The following is a 23,896-nucleotide window of genomic DNA, read 5'->3' as shown; positions in this document are numbered from 1 at the left end:
AGTATTATGATTTTAATACAGTTCTTTTCCTTAAAATGTGTATACTTTTTTTTAGAACTCTCTGTATATCTTAAATTACTGAGTCTGATTTGGTGCTATTTTATTTCATGGTTTTTGCAATTTTGTTAAAAACTGAGATTAGCCTTATTTAATTTTACTTTTAAGTTTATTTTGCCATAATAAAACGGATTGGGGTATAGGTTTTGAATGTTTTTTAGTTCTTCAGAAATACCGAATATTGTCTTAAATTGCCCTGAACATGTTAAGGTTAGTTACTTTAAGGTCTTACATCTGATAATTCTATCATAGAATTTTCCTTTGGATTTGATTAATTTTTAATCAAGATCTTGTTCTATTTGAGTGGGCTGGAGTGGTATCATCCTACCTAGCTGCAACCTCAAACCCCTGGGCTCATGCAGTCCTCCTGCCTAAGCTGCCTGTGAAGCTGAGACTGAACTATAGGAGTATACCACCAAATCCAGCTAATTTATAAGATTTTTATAGATGTGGCATCTTGCTGTTGCCCAGTTGGTCTCAGACTCCTGGACTCAAGCAATCTTCCTACCTCAGCCTCTTGAAGTGCTAAGATTTACAGGCATAAAACACTATGCCCAGCATTGAGTTTGAGTATAGGAGTATAGTCTTTTGGTTATCTTAATGTTCAAGCAAGTTATCAGATCTCTTCATATATCTAGTTAGTTTTAACTGAGTGCCAAACAGTATATATAAAAACTCGTTTCTCTCCAAAGAAGATTTATGATTGCATGTGCCAAAAGGATGGAGTCGTTGATATCTCAGATTACTTTAATTCATTTTAGGGATTAAGGTAATTTAAAAGTAACTTTAGGCTTTATAAGGGTTAGTCTATGTCTAGTTGATCTTTAGTAGAGAAGGGGTTATGCTGGACAGATTACCACCAAAGGATTATCAGTAAAATTTACCATTGACTCCACAGCATAAACGAATAGAAGGCAGAAGACAACGAAATATTTTTTAATTGTAAATTTTTTATTTACAGAAATAATGCTGAAATAATATTTTTAATTCTTATCAGCTCTGGGTATGCTAAAAATTCTGTCCAGTTTCTCAGCCTCCAAATTTCCTTTTCTAGAATTGTTAAATACCCTTGGGGAAAAACAAATCCACATGACAGATGCAACTGTCTAGTATTTTTCTTTTCAAGATTTTGGGCCTATAATTCCTTACCGCATTTTTATCTCTATAGGATTTTCAAGCAAGTGTTTTCATTTGTTTAGTTTTCCCTAGTCATCATAAGACTTCATCCTTTTTTATAGTTTCTAATTTTATGCTAAAATTTGTAATTCGATTTCAAATATAAGCATAATTATTTAAAATCTGCATTTTCTTGAATGCTTACAGGTATCTTTATTGACTTTATTTTGGTTCTCATTCTTCTTTTTTGTGTGTACCTTGTTCATACAGCATTTGGAGGGGAAATGATTTTAAAGTAATTTGAGGCTTTCGGTGATATGTTTTTTCTCCAGAGAGGATTTATGTTTGCTTCTTTCAGGCCCCAAAAGCTACCAAAAGCACCTGCTCAGCCATTGGTCTTCCTCATCTGGAATTGGCAAATGACTCAGGGAAAAAATTCCCCCAAAACTGGTCTTTCTTGTCTGGATTTCAGTAGTCTCTTGCATTTTGACCATTAATTCCTTACCGTCCTGTGTGCTTATAATACTCTCAAGCTTTTTTTTATGAGACAGTGGGTCTGAATTACTTGACCCCTTTTTTCCACTGGAAGTGGAAGTTTTCAGCATATAACCTTTTCAAAAAGCAGTCATTACTAGTAAATTCTTAAGCCTTATTAATAAAACATTTATGAAAAGCAGCATGGGAATAGTGAAAACACAGCAGCTGATCACTTAATAAACCTGAGTGTGAATAATAATTTAACTTTTCAAGAACTATTATTAATTTATGTGATTCTCAATTGTCTTTACTGTGTATTTATCATATAGAATGGCTGTAAGATTGTGGATCAAAATATGTAAAGTACCTAACCATAGCCAGGCATAGTACAGTATGAGTTAGCCATTACTCTACTCCTTCTATACCTACCTTGTAACATTTTTCTTGCTCAAAATTTGAACTTTTATCTTCTTTTTATTCAGGTGATTCTAGTCACAAGATTCCTATTTCAAACTTTGAATATGGGCATGACCAAGCAGCTGTGTTACAAAACCTTTATAGATTTATTCGTCCATACCCAGGGAATTGGCCACCTATTTACTGCAAGGTAATTTCAAGTTAACCATCTGTACCAGAATATTTATTGCAGCCCAATTCATAATTGCTAAGTCATGGAAGAAGCCCAAGTGCCCATCGACCCATGAATGGACTAGCAAATTGTGGTACATGTATACCATGGAATATTATGTAGCCTTAAAGAAAGATGGAGACTTTACCTCTTTCATATTTACATGGATGGAGCTGGAACATATTCTTCTTAGCAAAGTATCTTAGGAATGGAAGAAAAAGTATCCAATGTACTCAGCTCTACTATGAAGCTAAATTATAGCTTTCACATGAAGGCTATAACGCAAATATAGCACAAGACTATGGGGAAAGGGCCAAGGAAGGGGAAGGGAAGGGGGAGGTTTTGGTGAAGGAGGGTAATAAGTGGGGCCATACCTACGGTGCATTTTAGAATGGGTACAGGCGAAACTTACTAAATGCAGAATACAAATGCCTACATACAGTAACTAAGAAAATGCCATGAAGGCTATGTTGAACAGTTTGATGAGAATATTTCAGATTGTATATGAAACCCGCACATTGTACCCCTTGATTACACCAATGTACACAGCTATGATTTAACAATAAAAATAAATTAAAAAAAAAAAAGAAATTCTCTTAAGGGGTCCATTTAGATGCTAAAACAATAGTTCTTAACCTATGGGTTGCGACCCACAGAAACTGTATTAAAGGGCCACGGCATTAGGAAGGTTGAGAACCACTGTGCTAAAAGATCATCAAAAGATGAATTTTTGGGTGGTGCCTGTGGCTCAAAGGAGTTGGGCGTCGGCCTCATATACCAGAGGTGGTGGGTTCAAACCCAGCCCTGGCCCTGGCCAAAAACAGCAAAAAAAAAAAAAAAAAAAGATGAATTATTTTTGAATGTAATTAGGTATGATGCCTTTAAAATTTTTTTTCTGATTTTGAAGATTATAAAAGCTGAACATCTCTACTTTGGTAAATTTAGTGTTTTTTGAATTCCCCACTCTGAAATATCTGCAATATCATTTTACCCTCATGAAGCCCCTTCTACCTGTTTTGTAATATTTAGAGAGACTGTATTCTTTATTTTGTCCAAATTTTTCTAAGGTAGGCATAAGAATTAGGTTTTAATTAACCTTGCTGCTTACTGTAACAATGAGCAGACTACCTAGTCTTTTTTTGAACATTGATTCCTTCATTCACCTCCCTAGGTCTCACTTCTCGAAGTATGTTAATATTGCTGTGTATGAGTAAATGTAAGTGGTATTACCAGTGTAATAACAGTGGTTTTTTTGAAGTGTACATCAATTATTTTTATAGTTATTAGTTCACAAAGTCTTCAGTCTCCTGTACCCCCAGCCCCATTTTAGAGGGAGAACATTAATTAATACAAGAAATTTTTATATTACTTGCAAATGCAAGAAAACAAAAGTAATTTTTTTTTCTTCTGCAGTCTGATGATAGAGCCAGAGTGAACTGGTGTTTGAAACACATGGCAAAGAGATCAGGTAGGTAAAACTCAGGGTCACTGCAGAAGCACATTATAACATCTACATTTATTTCCAGTTTGATATATATATCCTAAGTCCCTAAATTTACTCATCATGTGTATGTTTCTGTTTACTATTGGAAGAAATCAGGCAAGATCTAGAACTTCTCACTGTAGAGGACCTTGTAGTGGGGATTTACCAGCAAAAATTTCTCAAAGAGCCCTCCAAGACCTGGGTTCGAAGTCTCCTAGATGTGGCCATGTGGGATTATTCTAGCAACACAAGGTATTGATAGAAATTATGTAATATAGTAATTTTGCCTTCTTTTCTAAACTGAGAAAATATAGTAAGACTAGTTTTTCCTTTTTATACAATATTTTCCTGTGAAGCCTTATAGCATTATATTACCTTGAATATAACATTTTATTGATTGTGAGATATATTACTTTGTGTATTGCTCAAAACAAAAGCTGCCAAATGAACTCTTTCTTACCATTTAGAGTTTCAGTATTGATGAAAGAACGTTTTTAGAATTATTTAGACAGATTTTTTATTATATGGAACTCTTGCACTTAATATAAAGGAATATATTAGTGAAATAAATTGACAAAAGTATTTTTATTATGAAATAATTTTAGACTTAAGAGTACTGAGAATAATAACAAAGTATACTATTCTCTCAGATTCTCTAATTGTTAACATTTTCATATTTAAGTATAAACTCACTGTTTTTCTGATGCACTTGCAAAGTAAGCAGCTTTCATTGTGTATCTCTTTGCACCCAAATACTTCAGTGTTTCCTAAGATAAGAGCATTAGAATTACCGTCATATAATTACTGAAATCAGGATATTTGCATTGATATTACTATCTAATGTGAAGACTGTATTTTGTTTCTTGGCCTAATTATGGTTTTTATAGACAAAAAACAATGTCTAGAGTCCAATACAAGATTATGTGTTGCACTTAGGTATTTTTTTACGCTCCTTTGTCAAGTTCTTCAGTCTTACTCTGATTTTTGCCTGTTATTTTATAGAATGTTTCTCAGTTTAAGTTGGTCTGTATTTCCTTATGATTAGACTGAGATTTTGCATTTTTAGCAGGACTTCCTCAAAACTGATGTGTCTTCTCAGTGTGTCACATCTGGACGCATGTGATAACAGTTTGTCTCATTACTGATGATAACTTTGATCACTGAAGTAATGTCTGTCAGCGTTCTAAATTGGAAAGTCACTATTTTTCACCTTATAATTAATATTTTTTAGGGAAATACTTTTAAACTAGGTAGCCATTCTTCAACCTTTCATATACTAGTTTTATCATCCAATGACTATTTTTGCTCTTATTATTACTGTTAGTGAAATAGTGATATTTTCCCCCTAATTCAATTGATCCTTCTACATCATTAGTTCTACTGTAAAGAAGAATTTTTTTCTTTTCACCCATTTTTTTTTTTATTTGTATGAGTATGGACTCAAGGATTGCTATTCAGTGAATTATAATCTCTTAATGTATTTTTATGCTCAGATAGTTCTGGCCAGAGGGAGTCCCTTCTATGTTCTTTTCACATTTCCTCATCATTCTTTGAGCCCTTCTTTCCTTTCTATCTGGCACAAGCTTATTTTATACTTTCTCTGCTCCAACCTTGAATTAGCCATTTCTCCAAGGATGCCTGGTTCCTTTTAGTGGAATATAGCATTTTGGGGATAGAATCTGGGTGGAAGGTATGCTCATTTCTTATTAGAGTGCATTATTTTTAGGTCCCCTTCATGGACAGAGCCAGGAAGCTTATGTATGTGTCTATCCATACCCTCCATACACATTATGTCACTGGGTCTCTATCTCTCACCAATAGTTCATATGGAACCTACAATTACAATCCAGTATCGTAAGATTCTCTGTTGTACTTTTTATTTTTGTTTTTCTTTGCTCTGAGAGAAGGGAATACTGGCTCTCAGTATGTTTTTTCAGAATTATGTGATACTACCATAGTTTAAAAATAAAGACTAACAATGGTTCAGAATTTAGTTATTTTTAGTCTGAACGTATGTAGTCAAAATACTTTGTTCAAAAGACTTTTTCCCCCTTTAATATACTGAAGTTATTCTTTTGAAATATAGTTGATTTGTTTGTTTCTAGTCCATTTTTTGTTTTTTCCTACTTTTGTTAATTGTCTTTTGAATGTCTAAGGCATGTGTAAACAAAAACAGTAGGTTCAAAAGTATCACTTCATTCTAGCTCCATAAAACTCGCTGAGATTGCATTAGATTTATAAATCAACTTGGGGAGAACTGAAGTCTTTATAATGTTGAGTTGTATCCAAGGACAAGCAATGTCTTTGCGTTGTTCAAATCTACCTTTGTGTCTTTCAAAGCTATTCTAATATTCTAATAGATTGTGCATATCTGGAACTGGTGCATTTTTATGGGGGAAGTTCCTTGATAATTTTTCTCTACAGAAATTGCTTTGATTAGGCTTTCTAATTCTAATTTCAGGGTTTTTTTGTTTAAAGGTCTGTAAAGAAGACATCTTAAAATTTTTTGAATTTCTGTTTATTGGTGGTTTATCTCATCATTTCTTATATATTTGTGCCCTCTCCCTTTTTTCTCTAGCTAGTGTGTTATCTATTTGAATTTTTCAAACCAGCAGGATTTTAATTTATTGCCCCTATTTCACTATCCTCGTATTAATTTCTGCTTTTATTTACTCTTTGTATTTCAGGGTTCTAGATTTTTTCAGTGAAGAACATAATTCATTTATCTTTTGTCCTTTTTTTGATAAGTGTTAAGTAGAGTGAATTATCTTTTAACCATTATTTTCAATGAATCTTGTAGATTCTGACATGCAATATTTTCATTGTCATTTTTAACAAATTCTGTCTTTTTAACTCTCAACAAGGAGTTAATAAATATAAGGCTTTTAAGTGTCCGCATGAAAAAGCTTTTCTTATTTTTGTTTCTTTTAGTAAATTCTGATGTTTTTGCTTTGTGATCAAAGAATGTGGTTTACAATATTTCTACTTTATGGAAATTAAAGTATTTGGAGTTTTTTTCTTAATATACTTGTTTAATCAATTTTTGTAACTGTTCCATGGGCATGTGAGAATATGTCTTTTTTTTATTTTCAAAGTGTAGCATTTGATACATAAGATCTATATTGATTGCATTCAGATGTTTTTATATTTTGTTCAATTGATCTCGTATTTAGAGTAGTTCTTATCTCTCCTATTACTATGTTTCTGTTGAGGTCTCCTTGTATTTCCTGTAGTTTTAAACAGATTACTGTGTTACTTGATGCTGTAAAATTTGCTGAACCTTGATATAGAAGATTGATCTGGGCTCATGGACAAGTGTTCCTTGTATTCTTTCCATGTTTAAATCCTTCTAATTATTTATACTTCATTTCCTTAAGTGTCTAGAAACATACAATTCCATTATATTGCTTTGTGTTCCTTCTACAAAATTCAATTAATTCTCTTGGCCTTAGTTACCTGATCTTTTGGCCTAGAGTTACTTGATCATTTTGCCTGGAAACCTTAGTCAGTTTTCATTTTTAAAGTCTAATAGTTTTACTAGGATGTTTCTTTGAGTTTATTATTGCGGTTCCATTTTCTGAGGCATTTGGCGAGCCCTTTCAGTGTACAGAATCCGGTTCTATTTTGGGAAATTTTCTTAGATTGGAGTTTAATGTTCTATTCCACTATTTTTTTTTCTTAAAGGAGTCTGATATATCTATGTTTGATGAGCTTTGCCTATTTTTCCTTTTAATCACTTTTCTGACCCTTTTTGCTTTCTTTAATCATTTATTCTCTTGACAATTTTCTGGGGGGGGGGGGGTGTTTTGTTGTTTTTTTTTTTCAATTTTCCTTATTAGCTTTCCTAATGGATCTATTCTTCTTTGGACAATTTATAATTAGTTCTTTTCCAGTATGATTTTGTCTTTTTTTCTCTTTTGTTCCTGAGTTTAATCAACTGTGATTTATTCTTTTTTTATTATTTCTGTTTCTGGTTTTGAAGTTTTTCCTTTAGGGTTTGTTTCATAACCTCACATTATTGTATTGGGGATATTTAATGTGGTATTATAAGTTACAGTTATAGTTTTTGTTGTTGTTTGTGGGAGGAGATTGAGGGAGAGTTACTAGCTAAAGTGTTTTGATTCTCATTTTCTGTTTCTTATAATAGCTTTCTATCTATAGAATAGAAGAAGATGCATTGTTCCTTGCATTTCTTGGACGTGACTGATAATTTGCAGGGAGGCTTGAGAGTCTTAGCTCAAGAGCTTCCTCTTCAGTCAGGGTAGCAAAGTAAGTACAGGTTCTTCAGAAAATGATTTCAGGGTGGCAGGGGTATGGTTGTAGATCTTTCCCTTTTTGATTTTTTTTTTTTAATCCTGCAGGATACTAAATTTCTCCATCTTGCTTTTTTTCTCTCCATCCAATTTCTAAAGAGCTCTTACATCTTCTCTTTCCCTCATCACAGGCACTTTCCTATGGTCAGTATTCTATCTACGAGAACTCTGTTCCAATATTTATAATATCATTGTGAAGATGATTTTAATTTAATTTCAGGCTTTCCATTTCCTTTCTCTCACTTTCTTAGATATTATTTTTTCCTGAACACCACTCTCCATATAAAGGCTCAAGGTGAGAGATTAAGAAATTGCTCCCCTGGAAATTAAAGTTTACTTTTTTCTATTTATAAGTAATCAAGTTTTGTGGTGTTCTGTCTTCTAATTATGCTGCTGGTGTAGATTTTGTCTGCTTTGTCTTGGTTATTCTTGTTAATCTGTTAAGTTTATGGATAATGTATTAGGATATTTGAATTTATATACCATCACCTCAGCTGTTGGCTGAAATATTTCAACAATTTTTGATTCAGAGTCATCGAGTGTCTGTGTTTTTATTGTATACAGCATTTCTTAAAAGAGAATTGCACTGTTTGTGGGATTTTCTTCGCACTGGACACCCTTTCTGCAAAATTTTTTTATTGTTTGGGATTCATTCATTAAGGGGACAAAGAATTAGGCTACACTGATTGCATTTGTTAGATAAAGTCCCTCTTATAATTGTGTCCCACTCCCAAGAGGTGTACTGTACACCGTGACCACATCTTCCTCCTCCCTCCACCCTTCTCATCACTTGCTCATTTCCCTATTCCCCTGTTGTGTTAGCTCATCTGCCTTCATACTAGAATTGAGTACATTGGATTGTTCTCCATTCTTGTGATGCTTTACTAAGAAGAATGTGTTCCACCTCCATTCAGTTTAATACAAAAGATGTAAAGTTTCCATTTTTTTTTAATAGCTGAATAGTATTCCATGGTATACATATACCACAGCTTGTTAATCCATTTCTGGGTTGGTGGGCATTTAGGCTGTTTCCACATTTTGATGATTGTAAATTGAGCTGCAATAAACAATCTAGTGTAAATGTCCTTATGATAAAAGGATTTTCTTTCTTCTGAGTAGATGCCTAGTAATGGGATTATAGGATCAAATGGGAGGTCTAATTTGAGTTCTTTGAGGATTCTCCATACTTCTTCCAAAAAAGTTGTACTAGTTTGTAGTCCCACAAGCAGTGTAAAAGTGTTCCTTTCTGTCCACATCGTGCCAGCATCTGCAGCTTTGAGACTTTGTGAGGTGGGCCATTCTCGCTGAGGTTAGGTGATATCTCAGGGTAGTTTTGATTTGCATTTCTTTGATGATTTGGGGAATGATAAGCATTTTTTCATGTTAACTATTTGTCTGCTTTAGAGAAGGTTCTATTCCTCTGTCTTGTCCAGTGATATATGGGAGTATCAGTTCTTTTTGTATTGCTTAATTTGAGTTCTCTATAGTTACTAGTTATCAAGTTTTTGTCCAATTCATAATTTGCACATATCTTTTCCCATTCTGAAAGTTGTTTGCTTTGGTTGTTGTTTCCTTAGCTTTTCAGTTTAAGTCCCATTTGTTTATTTTTGTTATTGTTGCAATTGCCATGGAAGTACACATAAAATCTTTCCAAGGCCAATATCTTCAAGTGTTTTTCCCACACTTTCTTTAAGGATTTTTATTGTTTCATGTCTCCGATGTATATCTTTCATCCATCTTGAATTGATTTTTGTAAGTGGTAAGAGGTGTATGTCCAGTTTTAGTCTTTTACACGTGGTTATCCAGTTTTCCCAGCACCATTTATTAAATAGGGATTCTTTTCCCCAGTGTATGATATTGTTGGCTTATCAAAGATCAAATGGTATAAGGTGTTAGTTTCATCTCGTGGGTTTTTTATCTGGTTCCACATGTCAATTTCTCTGTTTTTGTGCCAATACCATGCTGTTTTGAGCACTGTGGCCTTGTAGTATAGCCAAAAGTCTGGTAGGGTGATACCCCTGGCTTTGTTTTTATTACTAAGAATTGCCTTGGCTATATGGGGTTTCTTCTGGTTCCATACAAAATGAATTTTTTTTTCCAAATCTTGAAAGTGTGATGATGATATTTTAATGGGGATTGCATTGAATCTATAGATTGCTTTGGGTAGTATAGACATTTTTACAATGTTGATTCTTCCTAGCCATGAGCGTGATACATTCTTCCATTTGTTAATATCTTCTGCTATTTCTTTTCTTAGAGTTTATTAATTTTCTTTGTAGAGGTCCTTTACCTCTTTTATGTATTTTACTAGGTATTTCTTTTTTTTTTTTTGAAGCTACCGTGAAGGGAATTGTGTCCTTGATTAGCTTCTCATCTTGGCTGTTATTGGCATATACAAAGACTACTGATCTTGGACATTGATTTTATATCCTGAGACATTGCTGTATTTGTGGGTCACTTCCAGGAGTCTTGTGGTTGAGTCTTTGGGGTTCTACAAGTATAAGAACATATCAGCAAAATGGAGAGTTTGACCTCTGCACCCATTTGGATGCCCTTTATTTCCTTCTCTTGCCTGATTGTATTGGCTAGAACTTCCAGCAATATGTTGAATAGAAGTGGCAATAGAGGACAACTTTGGTTCCAGTTCTAAGTGGAAAAGCTTTCAGTTTTACTCCATTCAGTAATTTCTGAATATATATATACCATATATATTCTATTCTAATATAATTTCTGCAAGTTTTGATGCTGGTTCTTTCTTGATCAATAGAAAGTTTTCAGAGAAAGACCAATACTTCCTCAAGTAATCGTTAAAGGATTTACTGACTAAAATGTTGAAGGATTGCAAATGTTACGAATAATCATATTTGCATATGCTTAGGCCATGGCAACTATTTCTAGTTGTCTAGGAGCAATTGTAGAATACCTTCAATCATAAAATGCATTCTAATTTTGGTTAGAAGGTGAAAAAATGCACCTTAATTGAAGAAATCCAGTACTGAAGTCCAAGTGCACACTAACAAAACTAGAGTAGCTTTGGCATAAGGCATTCTTTGAGGCCTATGCCATTTGATTTTCTTGAAGGTAAAATTGTTATATAGTATTTGGGGTACTTCAGTAATAAATTGCTTTGGACAGGATGAATCTTGTACTGAGCTTCATAACATAGCAAGATTTCAATATTATAACATTTTACAAGGAAATTTTAGTTAAGTGCACAACATTTGCTAATATAAGCAAATGGGACTCATTTTAGACATTGCTCTTCAACATCTACTAAAAGACCTTCAAGTTTATAATAAGTTTTTGATAAATGTTTGTCTAGCTCCTATGAATAAGTTCTTAAATTGGTAAAATTGAGTACAGTTACGCAAAATTAATATTGGAATTTAAACAGGCTGTTAATAACTATCATTATTTTAGAGCAGCAGTTCTCAACCTGTGGGTCGCATTAAAGGCTTGCGGCATTAGGAAGGTTGAGAACCACTGTTTTAGAGGCTAAGAGTAGTCATGATTTTTATATATCTCCCATCCTCCTGATGTCTCTGACCATAAATGTCTTTGGACTAACTCATTATTCATGACCTTCTGATTAAAACATGGCAACCTTTATTTAATCAACAAAGGACTTGCTGAGCAATTCCTCTGCTAACTAGACTTAAGGTGCAATGGTGAGCAAAATTAGTGTGGTCTCTGACTTTTAAGAAGCTAACGGTTCAGTGGGAAAGAGAGATACATCAAATAGTAAAGAAAATGGTCATTTTAGCTTGTGATAAGTGCTAAGGAAATCAAGAGGATACTCTAACAGAGTGTAACAATGTAGAATACATTATAGAATGTTCAAGAAGGCTTTATTGGCATGCAAAATATTAAAGCTGAAGGATATAGCCATGCCAAAAATGTAAAGAATAACATGCTGGGTAGAGAGATATAAAGACTGAGGTAAAAGGTGGTTGTTTACTAGAAGTTGTTAGACAATCAGTGTGACTGACAAATGATGAGCAAAGAGGATAATGCACAGGATGAGGTTGAAGAAATAAGGAGGAGACAAGCACAAGGCCTTGTTAGTCATAGGAAGGAATTTTGTCTAGTAGAGAAGTATTAGGTGATTAGGTTTCTGAAAGACCTCTGAGTTTTTTAATGTATGGATTTATGAGGAGGTAAAAAAGGAAGTGTGGGGCCTATGATTATTACATGGGCTCTCTAGTTCAGGCAAGAAATGGTTGATGGTAGGCTGGTGACAGAGATGCAAAGGAATAGGCAGATTTAAGATTGGTAAAAATCAGTAGACCTTGCTGATGGATTAGACTCAGGGAGAGAGAATGGAAAGAAAATATACCCAGGTTTTTATCATATGCTACTGTTGGGAGATGAGGAAGAAAGGAGCAAGTTTAGAATGTTCAGAGGTACTGCTGAGACATTAGATTGGAGATAGAAAGCAGGTTAATCCTGGCGTAGATCTCAGTGGAGAGGTTTGAGTTAATGTCAACATTCCCTTTTCACTATGTGCTGGGCACTGAAGCTACAATGAAGAGAGAGATGAGTCCTCGGTCTTGATGGACCTCCTAGTGTATAGAGGACATCATTTAGGCAAGAGTCAGAAAGGATTGTTTGTATCACAGAGCCCTAACAAGCTCTGACATTTTAAAATGGGAAGAGGCTCCTTGGTTTTTTTTTTTTTTAGAGACAGAGTCTCATTTTGTCGACCTCAGTAGAGTGCCATGGTGTCACAGCTCACAGAAACCTCCAGCCCTTGGCCCCAGGTGATTCTCTTGCCTCAGCCTCCCGACTAGCTGGGACTATAGGCGCCTGCCACAACACCCGGCTATTTTTTTGCTGCAGTTTGGCCGAGGTCGGGTTTGAACCTGCCACCCTCAGTATATGAGGCTCTTTTTTTTTTTTTTTTTTTTTAGATCTCAGTACCTCTCAGCCTATAATTGTTACCATGTTACTCAAATCATTATAATTGTCATCAGTGTTGATGAGAGTTGAAGAGATGAGAAAAACTAGGATCCTGAATGCAGTAATTTTCTAAATCCACTTGATGTGCAAGACAAAAAAAGGCTTTTTTGACCATTTTATAAGTTAGTGTGACTTTCACACACTCTTTTCTGTTAGAATATCCTGGTAGGGGTATGAGTTTTCTTTTGTCCCCTAAATTATCTCATTCTTTTGCATTGTGAGTTGTGGTCTTCCTATTTTGGTCTTTTTCATGTTGCAAGCTTTCCTTGAATGTCTGATTATCCTTGATTATGCTCATATTTAGAAATCAGGCTGCAAAGCTGAGTGTTTCATATTATTTAGTGGGAATTGTCAACTGATTAGAATTTGCGATAGGGAATGCAGACAAGAGAGCTAAATGTTAAGTTGGAGGGAGAATTCTTAATTGCAGAATATGGAGGGCTTTACTTTAGGGAACCAGCAGCCATTCTTGCTGCTTAGTTCTCCAAGAGCAGTTCACTTCTTGCTGCTTCAAGAACAATTCATGAGGCTGGACTTCTGTAAAAAAGAATAGTCTTAACCTCTGCTCTGTGGGTTAGGGACATGTCTGAGTCCACTGCCTCTCCAGAGTTCTGATAGAGCCTCTTCTACCATAGCTCTCTAATGAGAGCACTGAAGACGTGACTTCTGTCCAGCTTCATCAGTTACCATTTGTTTTCTTCACTTTCCACAAACTTGTTAAACTCTTCCATGGAGACCTCTTTTTGTTTTTTCCATTGTGAACATCTACCATTTTTACTCTTTGAGTAACATTTTTATAGGGCCTGGGGATCAAGAGGAGACAAATTTGTGCATGGGTTTAATTCACCATCTTGCACTGGAAGCCCAACAATAGTAATAAGAGATGAAGTTTTATGCTTTGACATCACTTTAGAGTAGTTTTTCTTAGTCCAATTTAGTGCACTATTCGTATTTAACAAAAAAAATTGAGCAGCTCTTGTACATAAGGCACTTGACTAGGTTCTATAGGGCACATGGGTAAGAGTGACATCCTTGCCTTCAGAATCTCCTGTCAGATAAGAGCAGTAAGTCATGTATAGTAGTTTCTGGTAACTCGTAGAGTTTCAAAAGGTTATGATAAAGAAGTCATGTCAGTGTAAGGGTTTAAAAACTACAAAGTATTTTATGAAATAAATGTTTTATCTGGTTCTTCTGTAAAGATGGATAGAATTTCTGTGAGCAGAGATTGAGATTGTAGGAGAGGGGGACTTTTACAATAGAAAATGGCCTGAAGTGTGACTTAGAGGAATGACAGCCCAGAGACTGTTTAAGAAAAACCACTAAGTCAGTTTGACTAGGTCAGAGCATGCATGTGCGTATATATAACTATGGGATGACAGTGCTTCACAAGGCAGGTAAAGATGGGATTATCCTTGAAAAGAAGAAACAATGTTACTGCTAAAATAGGAGAAAAAGAGATCATTAGGCTCCTCTGAGATAAAGGAGTGTGAAAGGCCTTTATGCTGTACATCATTTGAGTGAGATGGTGTGGGAGCTTTAGGAGTAAGCTGTGCCTTTAGCTTAACAAAGTGTATATAAAGTAGTTCTGGTTTTTGACAGACTTATACAATGAACCTTCCTTTACTAGAAAATGCACTTATATTTTTAGGGAGATTAGTAGGAGGATTTGGAGGAAGACGACCAAGAAATAGGAATAAAAATGAATCAAAATAATGTCATTTTTAGTGAAGAACTACAGATTTGGAGACATTTTTCCCCAGGATGAGATTTTTGTAAGGTTTTTTTTGTTGTTGTTTGTTTTAATCCTGTAGTATGTTGTTGGTTTTTCAGTTGTTTTCATTTCAAATCTGATCTCCAATGGAAAATGTATGTATGAGGTAGGGACACACTTAGGGTTTAAATTCTGGACATGGAACAGAACTAATTATTAGAAACTAAAAATTACTTATGTGTGATTGTCTAAGTACACAGGTTTAGTTTTAACCTAAGGCTTCACTTAAGAGTTAAAGAGTTTTATGAATCACATATATTGGATTACTTTTCTTTGGAAAAACAGTGGGAAATTCTTCATCTTATTTTTAGGTAGTCTTCCAGTCAGTTACATAACTTTTATTAAGTACAAATAATGGACTTTTTACCCTTATACTATTTAGCATGTTTGTAATTTTAATGATTGTTGCTAATTTTAGGGGAGCTTTGTGTTATGTAAGTAGTGCTTTTCTGAGTCTTAATAGATTATGTGCTCGATGGAAAGATATAGACAAATTCATAGTGACTCTTATGAGTGTATTTTGTTTGAGTGTATATAACCTTGTATAGAATCACACAGATTTCCTCTCTAACGTCAGTGACTTCTTGAGGTCTCCACCCAAACACCACCACCTTAGTGATGGCTTTCCTGTCACCTTACCTAAAACATTGCCCTTCCCCAACATTTCCTATTATCTTTTTCATTTTTTCTCCTTAGCACTTAAAATTTTCTAAATTACTTTGTGTAGGGTCTAGCAGAAGTAATGCCCTCTTGTGCTTGAGTGTGGTATTATGTTACAGACTTACATGTACAAATAATGGCACAAATAACACCCCATTTTTATGAGCTGGTAGTCTGTACCAATTTATTATTACAAAATCATGAGCATGTAATTATGTAGCATAACAATATCACACTTCAAGAACAAAAGGGGGTTACTTCAACTGGACCCTGTATTATGCTCTTGCATATCTCTCTTAAATATTAAAGGCAAGTGAGGTGTCTTCCTCACTAGAAAGTAAGTTTTGTGTGGACAGTAGGTTTCTGTCTGTTTTATTAAGTATTGTATCTGTAGTGCCAAACAATGCCTGGCAAATAGTGTGCATTCAGTAAACATTGAATTGAGTGCATGTTAATCTCAGTCACTAATGTGACCCTAGAATACTCACTTTATTTTAAGGTAAAATTTAAGCGTTATATTAATGTATAATTTGCATAGTATCATGAATTTACATCAGAGGAAGTAACATAAAATTTATTTTTAAAAAATCTTTTTGTGTGTTAAATTAGAAGTCTTTATGTTAGTTTTTCTTAATGATTTCATGTAAATTAGAAATCTTTGCATATAAAAACCCTAAAGTACTTCAGTTAGGATATTAAAGATTTTTTTTTTTGTAACAGGTGCAAGTGGCATGAAGAAAATGATATTCTCTTCTGTGCTTTAGCTGTTTGCAGGAAGATTGCGTAAGTTGGAAAAAGGAGTTTCTTCATAAAGCTCTATTCTGCATTGAATTCTTTGCCATTTTGCTTGCTATTGCTTTGGCAGCTGGGGCCAATCTCTAGTTAACTTCTGTTTTCTACAGTTCTGTTTCAAAGCAAAGGTGGTTTTTTACTTTATTCTTCTGTCCATGCCACTACTTACCTATGCAATTTGTATGAACTCTTCATAAACACTTGTTGAAATTTTCCTTCTAAGACTCCTGTAGGAGAGTGAAATTCCCTATTGTCATTAAGGACGTTTTCCTTGTGAAGGTGCTCCCAAAACACAGACCTTTTCTTCTCATTTTATAGAGAAAGCACCTGGAGCCCCAGATGTTTGGGTCCTCTGGTAGCCCTCTCACAAGGTGCATGACTATTGGTTCTGAGGATAGATAAGTGTTTATGGTTGTTTCCCTTTCCTTGCCTTTAGTATGTAAGAATCCTGGTAATCTTAACCCTCATTCCCATTTCCCAATGAATCTGAAATTTTATCTGGTAATCAGAAGATTGCTTACCAGTAATAACCTGTTACATGATGTGTATTGCTACCTGTTTCTATCTGAAGAAATAAAACTTAGAAATAAATCTCTAAGTTTATTTTTTCTCAATTTAAAGTAGTATTTTGGATGCTTTATGTTAAGAGATTTCAAAATATAAATGCTTTCAGGGTGAATAAAATGAGATTCTAATGGTGAATTTTTTCTTATTTCTTTTAAAGGTACTGCATCAGTAATTCTCTGGCCACTCTCTTTGGACTCCAGCTCACGGAGGCTCATGTACCACTACAAGATTATGAGGCCAGCAATTGTGTGACACCCAAAATGGTTGTATTGGATGCAGGGCGTTACCAGGTAAGGAGCTAACTTTTAGGAGTTTACTCATCTCTCTGGCTATCCTATTCAACATGGTCCTGGCACAGCAGCTAAAGGTCAACCCTTGGTTTGGTTCTTTCCTTTCCCTTAAAAATTATTTTGAAATCCTTCATGGCACGCCAAATCTAATTTAGTTACATCTTGCATAAAATCCCTTTCCTTCCTGATATATTTTCCCACTACATTTAACAAAGTTTTAAGGAAATTAAAATTGGCATTTAGCCTTTATATAAAATACTCCCAAAGATCTATTCCAAAAATTTAAATATCTGAATGTAGATAATATAAATATTCTAAGTATCTACCTACGCAATGTTTAAGACCTGATTTAGAATTTGGTTAAAAGCTTAATTTCTCTACCTCCTTGCTATTTACTTATTTTCTTAGGCCTCTTTACACTATTAAGCAAACCAGTTAAAGAGTATGGGCTCCCACATCAGAATTTCTGAATTTTCTTTCAGGTAATAAATAAATAAATAGTTTGCTACATACAGGCTTTGTGACCTTGAACAAGTTACTTGAAATTTCTGTGCTAATTCCTTATCTGTTAAACAGGAATACTAGGGGTGAGTAGCTGTTAGAGTTAAATGCAGCAATGTGTGAGAGGGCCAAGACCTTTGCCTTGGAACACAGAGATAATAAATAAATAAATGTTATTTAAAAATAGGGTAACAGTAAAAAGGGAAACCCCAAAATGGAATGAACTATTGATACAAACATCAACTAGGATGGATATCAAAGACATTAATTATACTAAGTGAAAGAAGCAGTCTCCAAAGATTATAAACTGTGTAATTTACTGTATGATTCTATTTACATAACATTCTTGTCCATATTTACACTGGGAAAGACCTCTCTCATTAACCCTTTGCCCAGTGGTTCTCAGATCAATTTTGTGTCTCCAGGGGACATTTGGCAATGTCAAGACATTTTTGGTTGTCACCCCTCAGAAGGGGGAGTACTACCAGCATCTAGTGGACAAAGGGCAGGGATGCTGCTAAGCATTCTGTTCCTATAGGACAGCCTTCCACAACACAGCATTATCCAGCCTAAAATGTCATTAGTGCCCAGGTTGAGAAACCCCACCTTAGCTTCATTATTACCATCCACGTTGACATCACCAGAATTAATCTCAGTAATGTGCCTTTTCATTGTTTACGTCAGTTACTCTGGGAAACAGAGGACTTCTACATTCTCTGTCATCTTCCAGACTCCATACTCATTTTATTTGACTGATCCTATTTCCCTGCTCTCCCCAACTTCTGAAAAACCTTCCTGTGGGTCTTCTCAGCCTCAGTTATGAGCTATCAGATATCTTCAACCTGTTTTTGAGAAAATCTGTTTAACTTCTTGGTTATAATTAAAATTTAACCCCCATCTTAGGATATTGCTTCTCTATTAGCCCTTTCAGATGGTGATATTTTTTTCTCATTTACAAATGATGTGAACTAGTCCTTCATTGCTGCTTTCAGATTTCTTTATACCTTTTCCCTAAAATTTCTAGGCTTTGACTCTCATGCCATTAAGGCTGTAGTACCTGACAATCCCTTTTCAGAGTCAATAGACCCCTTAGTTGGTTGTCCTCACTCTTAAGAGCATTACTGTGCCAGATCTGTTTTCCTATCAGAATACCTTATTTTAGCTTCTCTGTAGATAATCTTTACTTCCATCTGCCTCACCTCTCAGTATTTTAATTTCCTCTCTAATTTTCCTGTCTTCTACCACACAGATTCCCATTCTCATGATCAAATCCTGCACCACAGTGGCACCTCCTCCATAAGCTCAGTTTCAAACATCATCCTCTCTGACTACCATGCTCTTTCTCTATTACCCTGGTGTCCACAGTTCTTTTACATCTACTGGTGTTACTGAAAGCTCAGTATTTGTTTTGCCAAACCAAGAAGGAGGACAAGTGGTTTGAGGGAAAGAAGTTTATTATTGTGACAATTAATTAATTAAAGGGCCATTGTCCTACCTAAAAGCAGAAATACAGAGCTTTTCAAAGGTAGTTTTCAGCCTTGGGCTATTGCTGCTTAACTAAGGTAACCCCGATGAAGACGTTGGTTGACTCCTGACTTCTACCCAGACAGTTCCATTGAGCCACTGTCTGTTGGTGCAAAGAACAAACAGTAGTCCCCTACCCTTCTGATCACTAGCCTTGGACAGGAATGCAGGTGTTAATTCCCAAAAATAATTGGAGGGCTGTTGTTAAAGAGACAACTTGTTCCATAACATAAGGACATATACTTCATTTATGCCTCTCTACTGTTGTACACCCCCTTACAGGGGCAGCATTCCCACCCACACTGCCGCAGTTTCATGTCTCCTCTTCTACTGCCTCCACCCCTCCCTCACTTCTTCCCTACCAGTTTAGATCTCTTGGTGGGTCAGTTCCGCTGCCTTGCACTCATTCTCACTTCATTGGCTCTCTTTTCTTCATCATACTTGACAAATAGTAACCCTGATTAAACCCCAAATAGTCGGTAAGGCGCCAGCCCCATATACCGAGGGTGGCGGGTTCAAACCCAGCCCCAGCCAAAAACTGCAACCAAAAAATAGCCGGGCGTTGTGGCGGGCGCCTGTAGTCCCAGCTACTTGGGAGGCTGAGGCAAGAGAATCGCTTAAGCCCAGGAGTTGGAGGTTGCTGTGAGCTGTGTGAGGCCACGGCACTCTACCGATGGCCATAAAGTGAGACTCTGTCTCTACCAAAAAAAAAAAAAAAATCTAACTCTTTGGGTACTTTACTCCTATACCTATGAAGTTAAATAAAGCTGGAAAGAAACTCCCTTGCTGACTGTTCTTCCTGAATATTCATTATCAGCAGCCTTTAAGTGTTGCCTGGCAGTTACTCATTTTTTTAGTCTGATTAGTCTCCTGCTTTCCTAGACAGTTACTTCTCACCTTCTTTTCCTTCAAACTTCTATCTCCTCTTCCCTCACTCTTCTTACAGCTGTGCCCTTGTCTCCTGTTTCTCTGAGAAAATAAAAAAGTAATCAGAGGAGATTTTCTACGTATTTTTACCACCTCATCTACCTGCATCTTTCTTCTACTTTACTCCTGTTTTAATGAATGGTGTGCATTCTTCTGTAAAACCAGTCTATTGTTTTAGCTCTTACTCCCTTACCACTCAAGGACATGGCTCCAGTAATTTCCCCCTTTCTTGTTGTTACCCCTTTTCATTAGAGTTTTTCTCATCAAACATATTATAATCTCATCTTTTTTTTTTTTTTTATCAAACCCTCTCTTAACCCTGAAATTCTTAATTTTCCTCCAAAGTCTACCCTACTTCTTTCCTCTCTTTTGCAGCAAAAGTTGATCAGACATTGGGAAAGTATTTGAGTGTTATCATTTTTAAAGAGTCATTTGAAATTAAAAACCATCCAATAATTGACATTTTTTTCCCCCTCTGGTATTTTCCTGTTATTTACAGAAGCTAAGGGTCGAGAGTCCAGGATTCTCTCATTTCAACTCTTCTAATCAGGAACAAAGATCAAACACACCGATCGGTAAGCATAATATATTTCACAAGAATTAAACTAAAGGAAGTTAGGGCCTCAAAGCTTATTATCTAGATTCCAGGTGTATATTCAAACCAGTGTTTCCAAATTAGCTTTGGGAGATAAGAAATTTGTTGAATTGATGGTTTTATTTAGCATTGTCACCTTTAACAGTTTGGCTGTGTGTGTTTTGGGGCTCAGTTTGACACCATGTCTTATTCCTCAGAATTTTCTTCAGGACACTTAAAAAAAAAAACCTGTTTTCTTGTAACAGCTATAGTTTTATAATTTTGACGTGACCATGTCTTTTAATAAACAAATTTTAAAGCTAGTCAGATGAAATTTCAAGTGGTGCCTGAAGGACTTCAGTTAAGATTCCTGGCCTAAAAACAAGAAGAAACATTCTTGTTCAGTCTTTTATCTGTAAGAATCTCTCTCTATTCTTGATCCATCTGATAATGGCTTAGAGCGAGCCTATAATAGGATGAGTCAGTTAGTTGAGGCATCTCTTTATTAAAATTGCTATATTTCTTTTTTCTTATTTTTAATATCCTAGGTGACTACCCATCTGGGGTGAAAATTTCTGGCCAAAACAGCAGTGTTCGGGGAAGAGGGATTACCCGTTTACTAGAGAGCATCTCCAATTCCTCCAGCAATATCCACAAATTCTCCAACTGTGAGACTTCACTCTCACCTTATGTGTCCCAAAAAGATGGATACAAATCTTTCTCTTCCTTATCTTAATGATGGTACTTTTTTCAATTTCTGGAAAAATAACAGGCCCAACTTCCCTTCTGACTACAGTCATATTAAACAAATAGATCACATCAATGGTAAATATCACTACTGTAAAAACTACTTAATTTGTAAGGAAATTCTGTTTCATAGATTAAAAATAATTGTGGTTGGAGAAGATCTTGGCATTTTGCCCCCTTTATTTTTTTGAGGGGTGTTTTTACTTCCTGATTGGTTATACCATTCAAGTTGTAAGTCCTTAACAAAACTGGCATTTTCAAAGTTGTGCTTTTGAGAATGTTATAAATTGATAATAACTGTCCCTCAACAATAAAAGTATCAAATATCTGTTACGAAAGGTTCTATAATAGCATTATTCTTCCTATTATAAAATGGGACACTTACATTAGAAACCTGTAGGCTATTTTCATTGCAAATAACTAACAAAATTAGGCTTTAACTTTTTTAAAAGTCTTTGCTTTGGCAAAAAGAGTAATTTGAAAGGTAAGAAGCCAAAATGAGAAAGGTTATATAAATAGTTTCCCTAAAGTCACGTGGCTAGTGTCCAGGTCCACTGAACCACAGAGCCCTTTGTGTACACCAAGTAGATACCATATTGAGTCAAGTGTTCACTCTGATTGACTTAAACTGGCTTATGTTCTCAATCTCAGGAGAACCAAGAAATAATTCATAGACTGTAAACTTCTATTTTCTAACAGTTATATCCAAGCTTTGAAGCCATTTTCTCTTTCTTAAAAATCAGCCAATAGTAATTGGGTTGGCTGAGGAAGAGGAGGGGGAAGGTCCATAATTACAACTCACGCTCATGACTTCAAATACCTAAGTCCTGTTCTCTGTCAGTCTGAATTCAATCCTGCGTTAATTATTCAAGTTACATTTTTTTTTTTCGTGGAGATAGAGTCTCACTTTACTGCCCTTGGCAGAGTGCCATGACGTCAAACGGCTCACAGCAACCTCCAGCTCTTGGGCTTACGTGATTCTCTTGCCTCAGCCTCCCGAGCAGCTGGGACTACAGGCGCCCACCACAACGCCCGGCTATTTTTTTGTTGCAGTTTGGCCGGGGGCCGGGTTTGAACCCGCCACCCTCAGTATATGGGGCCAGCGCACTACTCACTGAGCCATAGGCGCCGCCCTCAAGTTACATTTTTTAAATTTTGCAATATATTGGTTGTACTTTTGACATATATGTCAAACTATAACAATAATTCGCGAGGATTTATTTTAGGAGAATAGCTGGTCTTTCCCATCAGAGATATTCAGAATCTCAAAACCATATTATTAGTAAAATTCAAACCCTGTCTCCTGTTTTAAAAAAATTCTTTACGCATTGAATTCAAAGTATTACCCTTTAAGAAGACTAAATGAGTGATTGGGGGGACACTGATAGATGTCCTGGATGACAGTGATTGCTGTTCCAATTCCAATAGCATTTCCTTCATGTTGTCTTACAACATGTACTGCTTTTTGTAATTTTTATTTTGACTTCTTAAAAATTTTGATTTTTAGGCTCAGTGCCCGTAGCATAGTACTTACAGCGCCACCACATACATGGAGGCTGGTAGGTTGGAACCCAGCCTGGGCCAGTTAAACAGTAATGACAACTATAACAAAAAATAGTTGGGTGTTGTGGTGGGCACCTGTAGTTGTTAATTCTTTATGAACTTTCTACCTCTATCTCTCTTTCTATCTCCTCTTTAAGGCCAATGACTCTCAGATTTGCCCTTTTGAGGCAATTTTCTAGATCTTACGTAAATATGATTCATTCTTTTGTATTGTTTTTTTTTTCTTCTGTCAGTGTTTTCAAATAGATTGTCTTTAAGCTCACTAATTCTTGTGCTTCATCATTTCTGCTGTTGCGAGGCTCTGGTGCATTGCCTAGATTGTCAGTTGAATGCTTAAACTCGAGAATTTCTGCTTGATTTTGTTTTATTTGAATCTCTGTTAAATTTCTCTGATAGGCGTATGGATTCTTTGTGTTGTATTGAAGTTCACCGAGCTTCAGGGCAGCTGTTTTGAATTCTTTGTCTGAAAGGTCACATACCTCCATTGCTCTGGGATTGGTCACTGGTATTTTTTGTAGTTCATTTGGTGAAGAGACGTTTACCTGGATGTTCTTGATGCTTGTGGATATTTGTCAGTATCTGGGCATTGAAAAATTAGGTATTTATTTTAATCTTCACAATCTGGACCTGTTTGAACCCATCTTTCAAACTGGCCTTTTGAATCCCCTGTATTAGCAGCAGGGTGCCCTAAGCCAAATAATGCTGTGACTCTTAACAGCATTTTGACTCTTTATCTAGTGATACTGCCTTGGTGTGCTTGGGTAAGATACAGGAATGTTCTCTGGATTAGCAGGCAAAGTCTTGCTGTCTTCCCTCACTTTGTGTGCTGGGGTGCTAGAGTTGGAGAGGAAGTGATGCAGGTCCCCCTTTGTGGCCAGCTCAGTGTCACCCAAAGCCCATGGTGGCTGTTGCCTAGCTACCTCTGATGTTTATTCAAAGCCTTAAGG

The 23,896-nt window shown here is 35.7% G+C and overlaps 1 protein-coding gene across 1 annotated transcript in view; it reads left to right on the top strand.

Moving 5' to 3' along the window:
- The window catches only part of MAEL (maelstrom spermatogenic transposon silencer), a 45,484-nt gene extending 23,753 nt beyond the window's left edge, over positions 1 to 21,731 (top strand). The window contains exons 8-14 of the mRNA XM_053606758.1: positions 2,133 to 2,257; positions 3,692 to 3,746; positions 3,872 to 4,013; positions 16,185 to 16,247; positions 16,981 to 17,113; positions 20,565 to 20,640; positions 21,188 to 21,731. Coding sequence (XP_053462733.1) covers positions 2,133 to 2,257; positions 3,692 to 3,746; positions 3,872 to 4,013; positions 16,185 to 16,247; positions 16,981 to 17,113; positions 20,565 to 20,640; positions 21,188 to 21,375 — 782 coding nt within the window. The 3' untranslated portion in view covers positions 21,376 to 21,731. The remainder of the gene's footprint in view (positions 1 to 2,132; positions 2,258 to 3,691; positions 3,747 to 3,871; positions 4,014 to 16,184; positions 16,248 to 16,980; positions 17,114 to 20,564; positions 20,641 to 21,187) is intronic.
- Positions 21,732 to 23,896: the final 2,165 nt, after the last annotated feature.

The sequence above is a fragment of the Nycticebus coucang genome, chromosome 10, assembly GCF_027406575.1.
Source record: "Nycticebus coucang isolate mNycCou1 chromosome 10, mNycCou1.pri, whole genome shotgun sequence".
Taxonomy (NCBI): domain Eukaryota; kingdom Metazoa; phylum Chordata; class Mammalia; order Primates; family Lorisidae; genus Nycticebus; species Nycticebus coucang.
The sequence above is the reverse complement of the archived record's forward strand: the minus strand, read 5'-3'. Positions and strand labels throughout refer to the sequence as shown.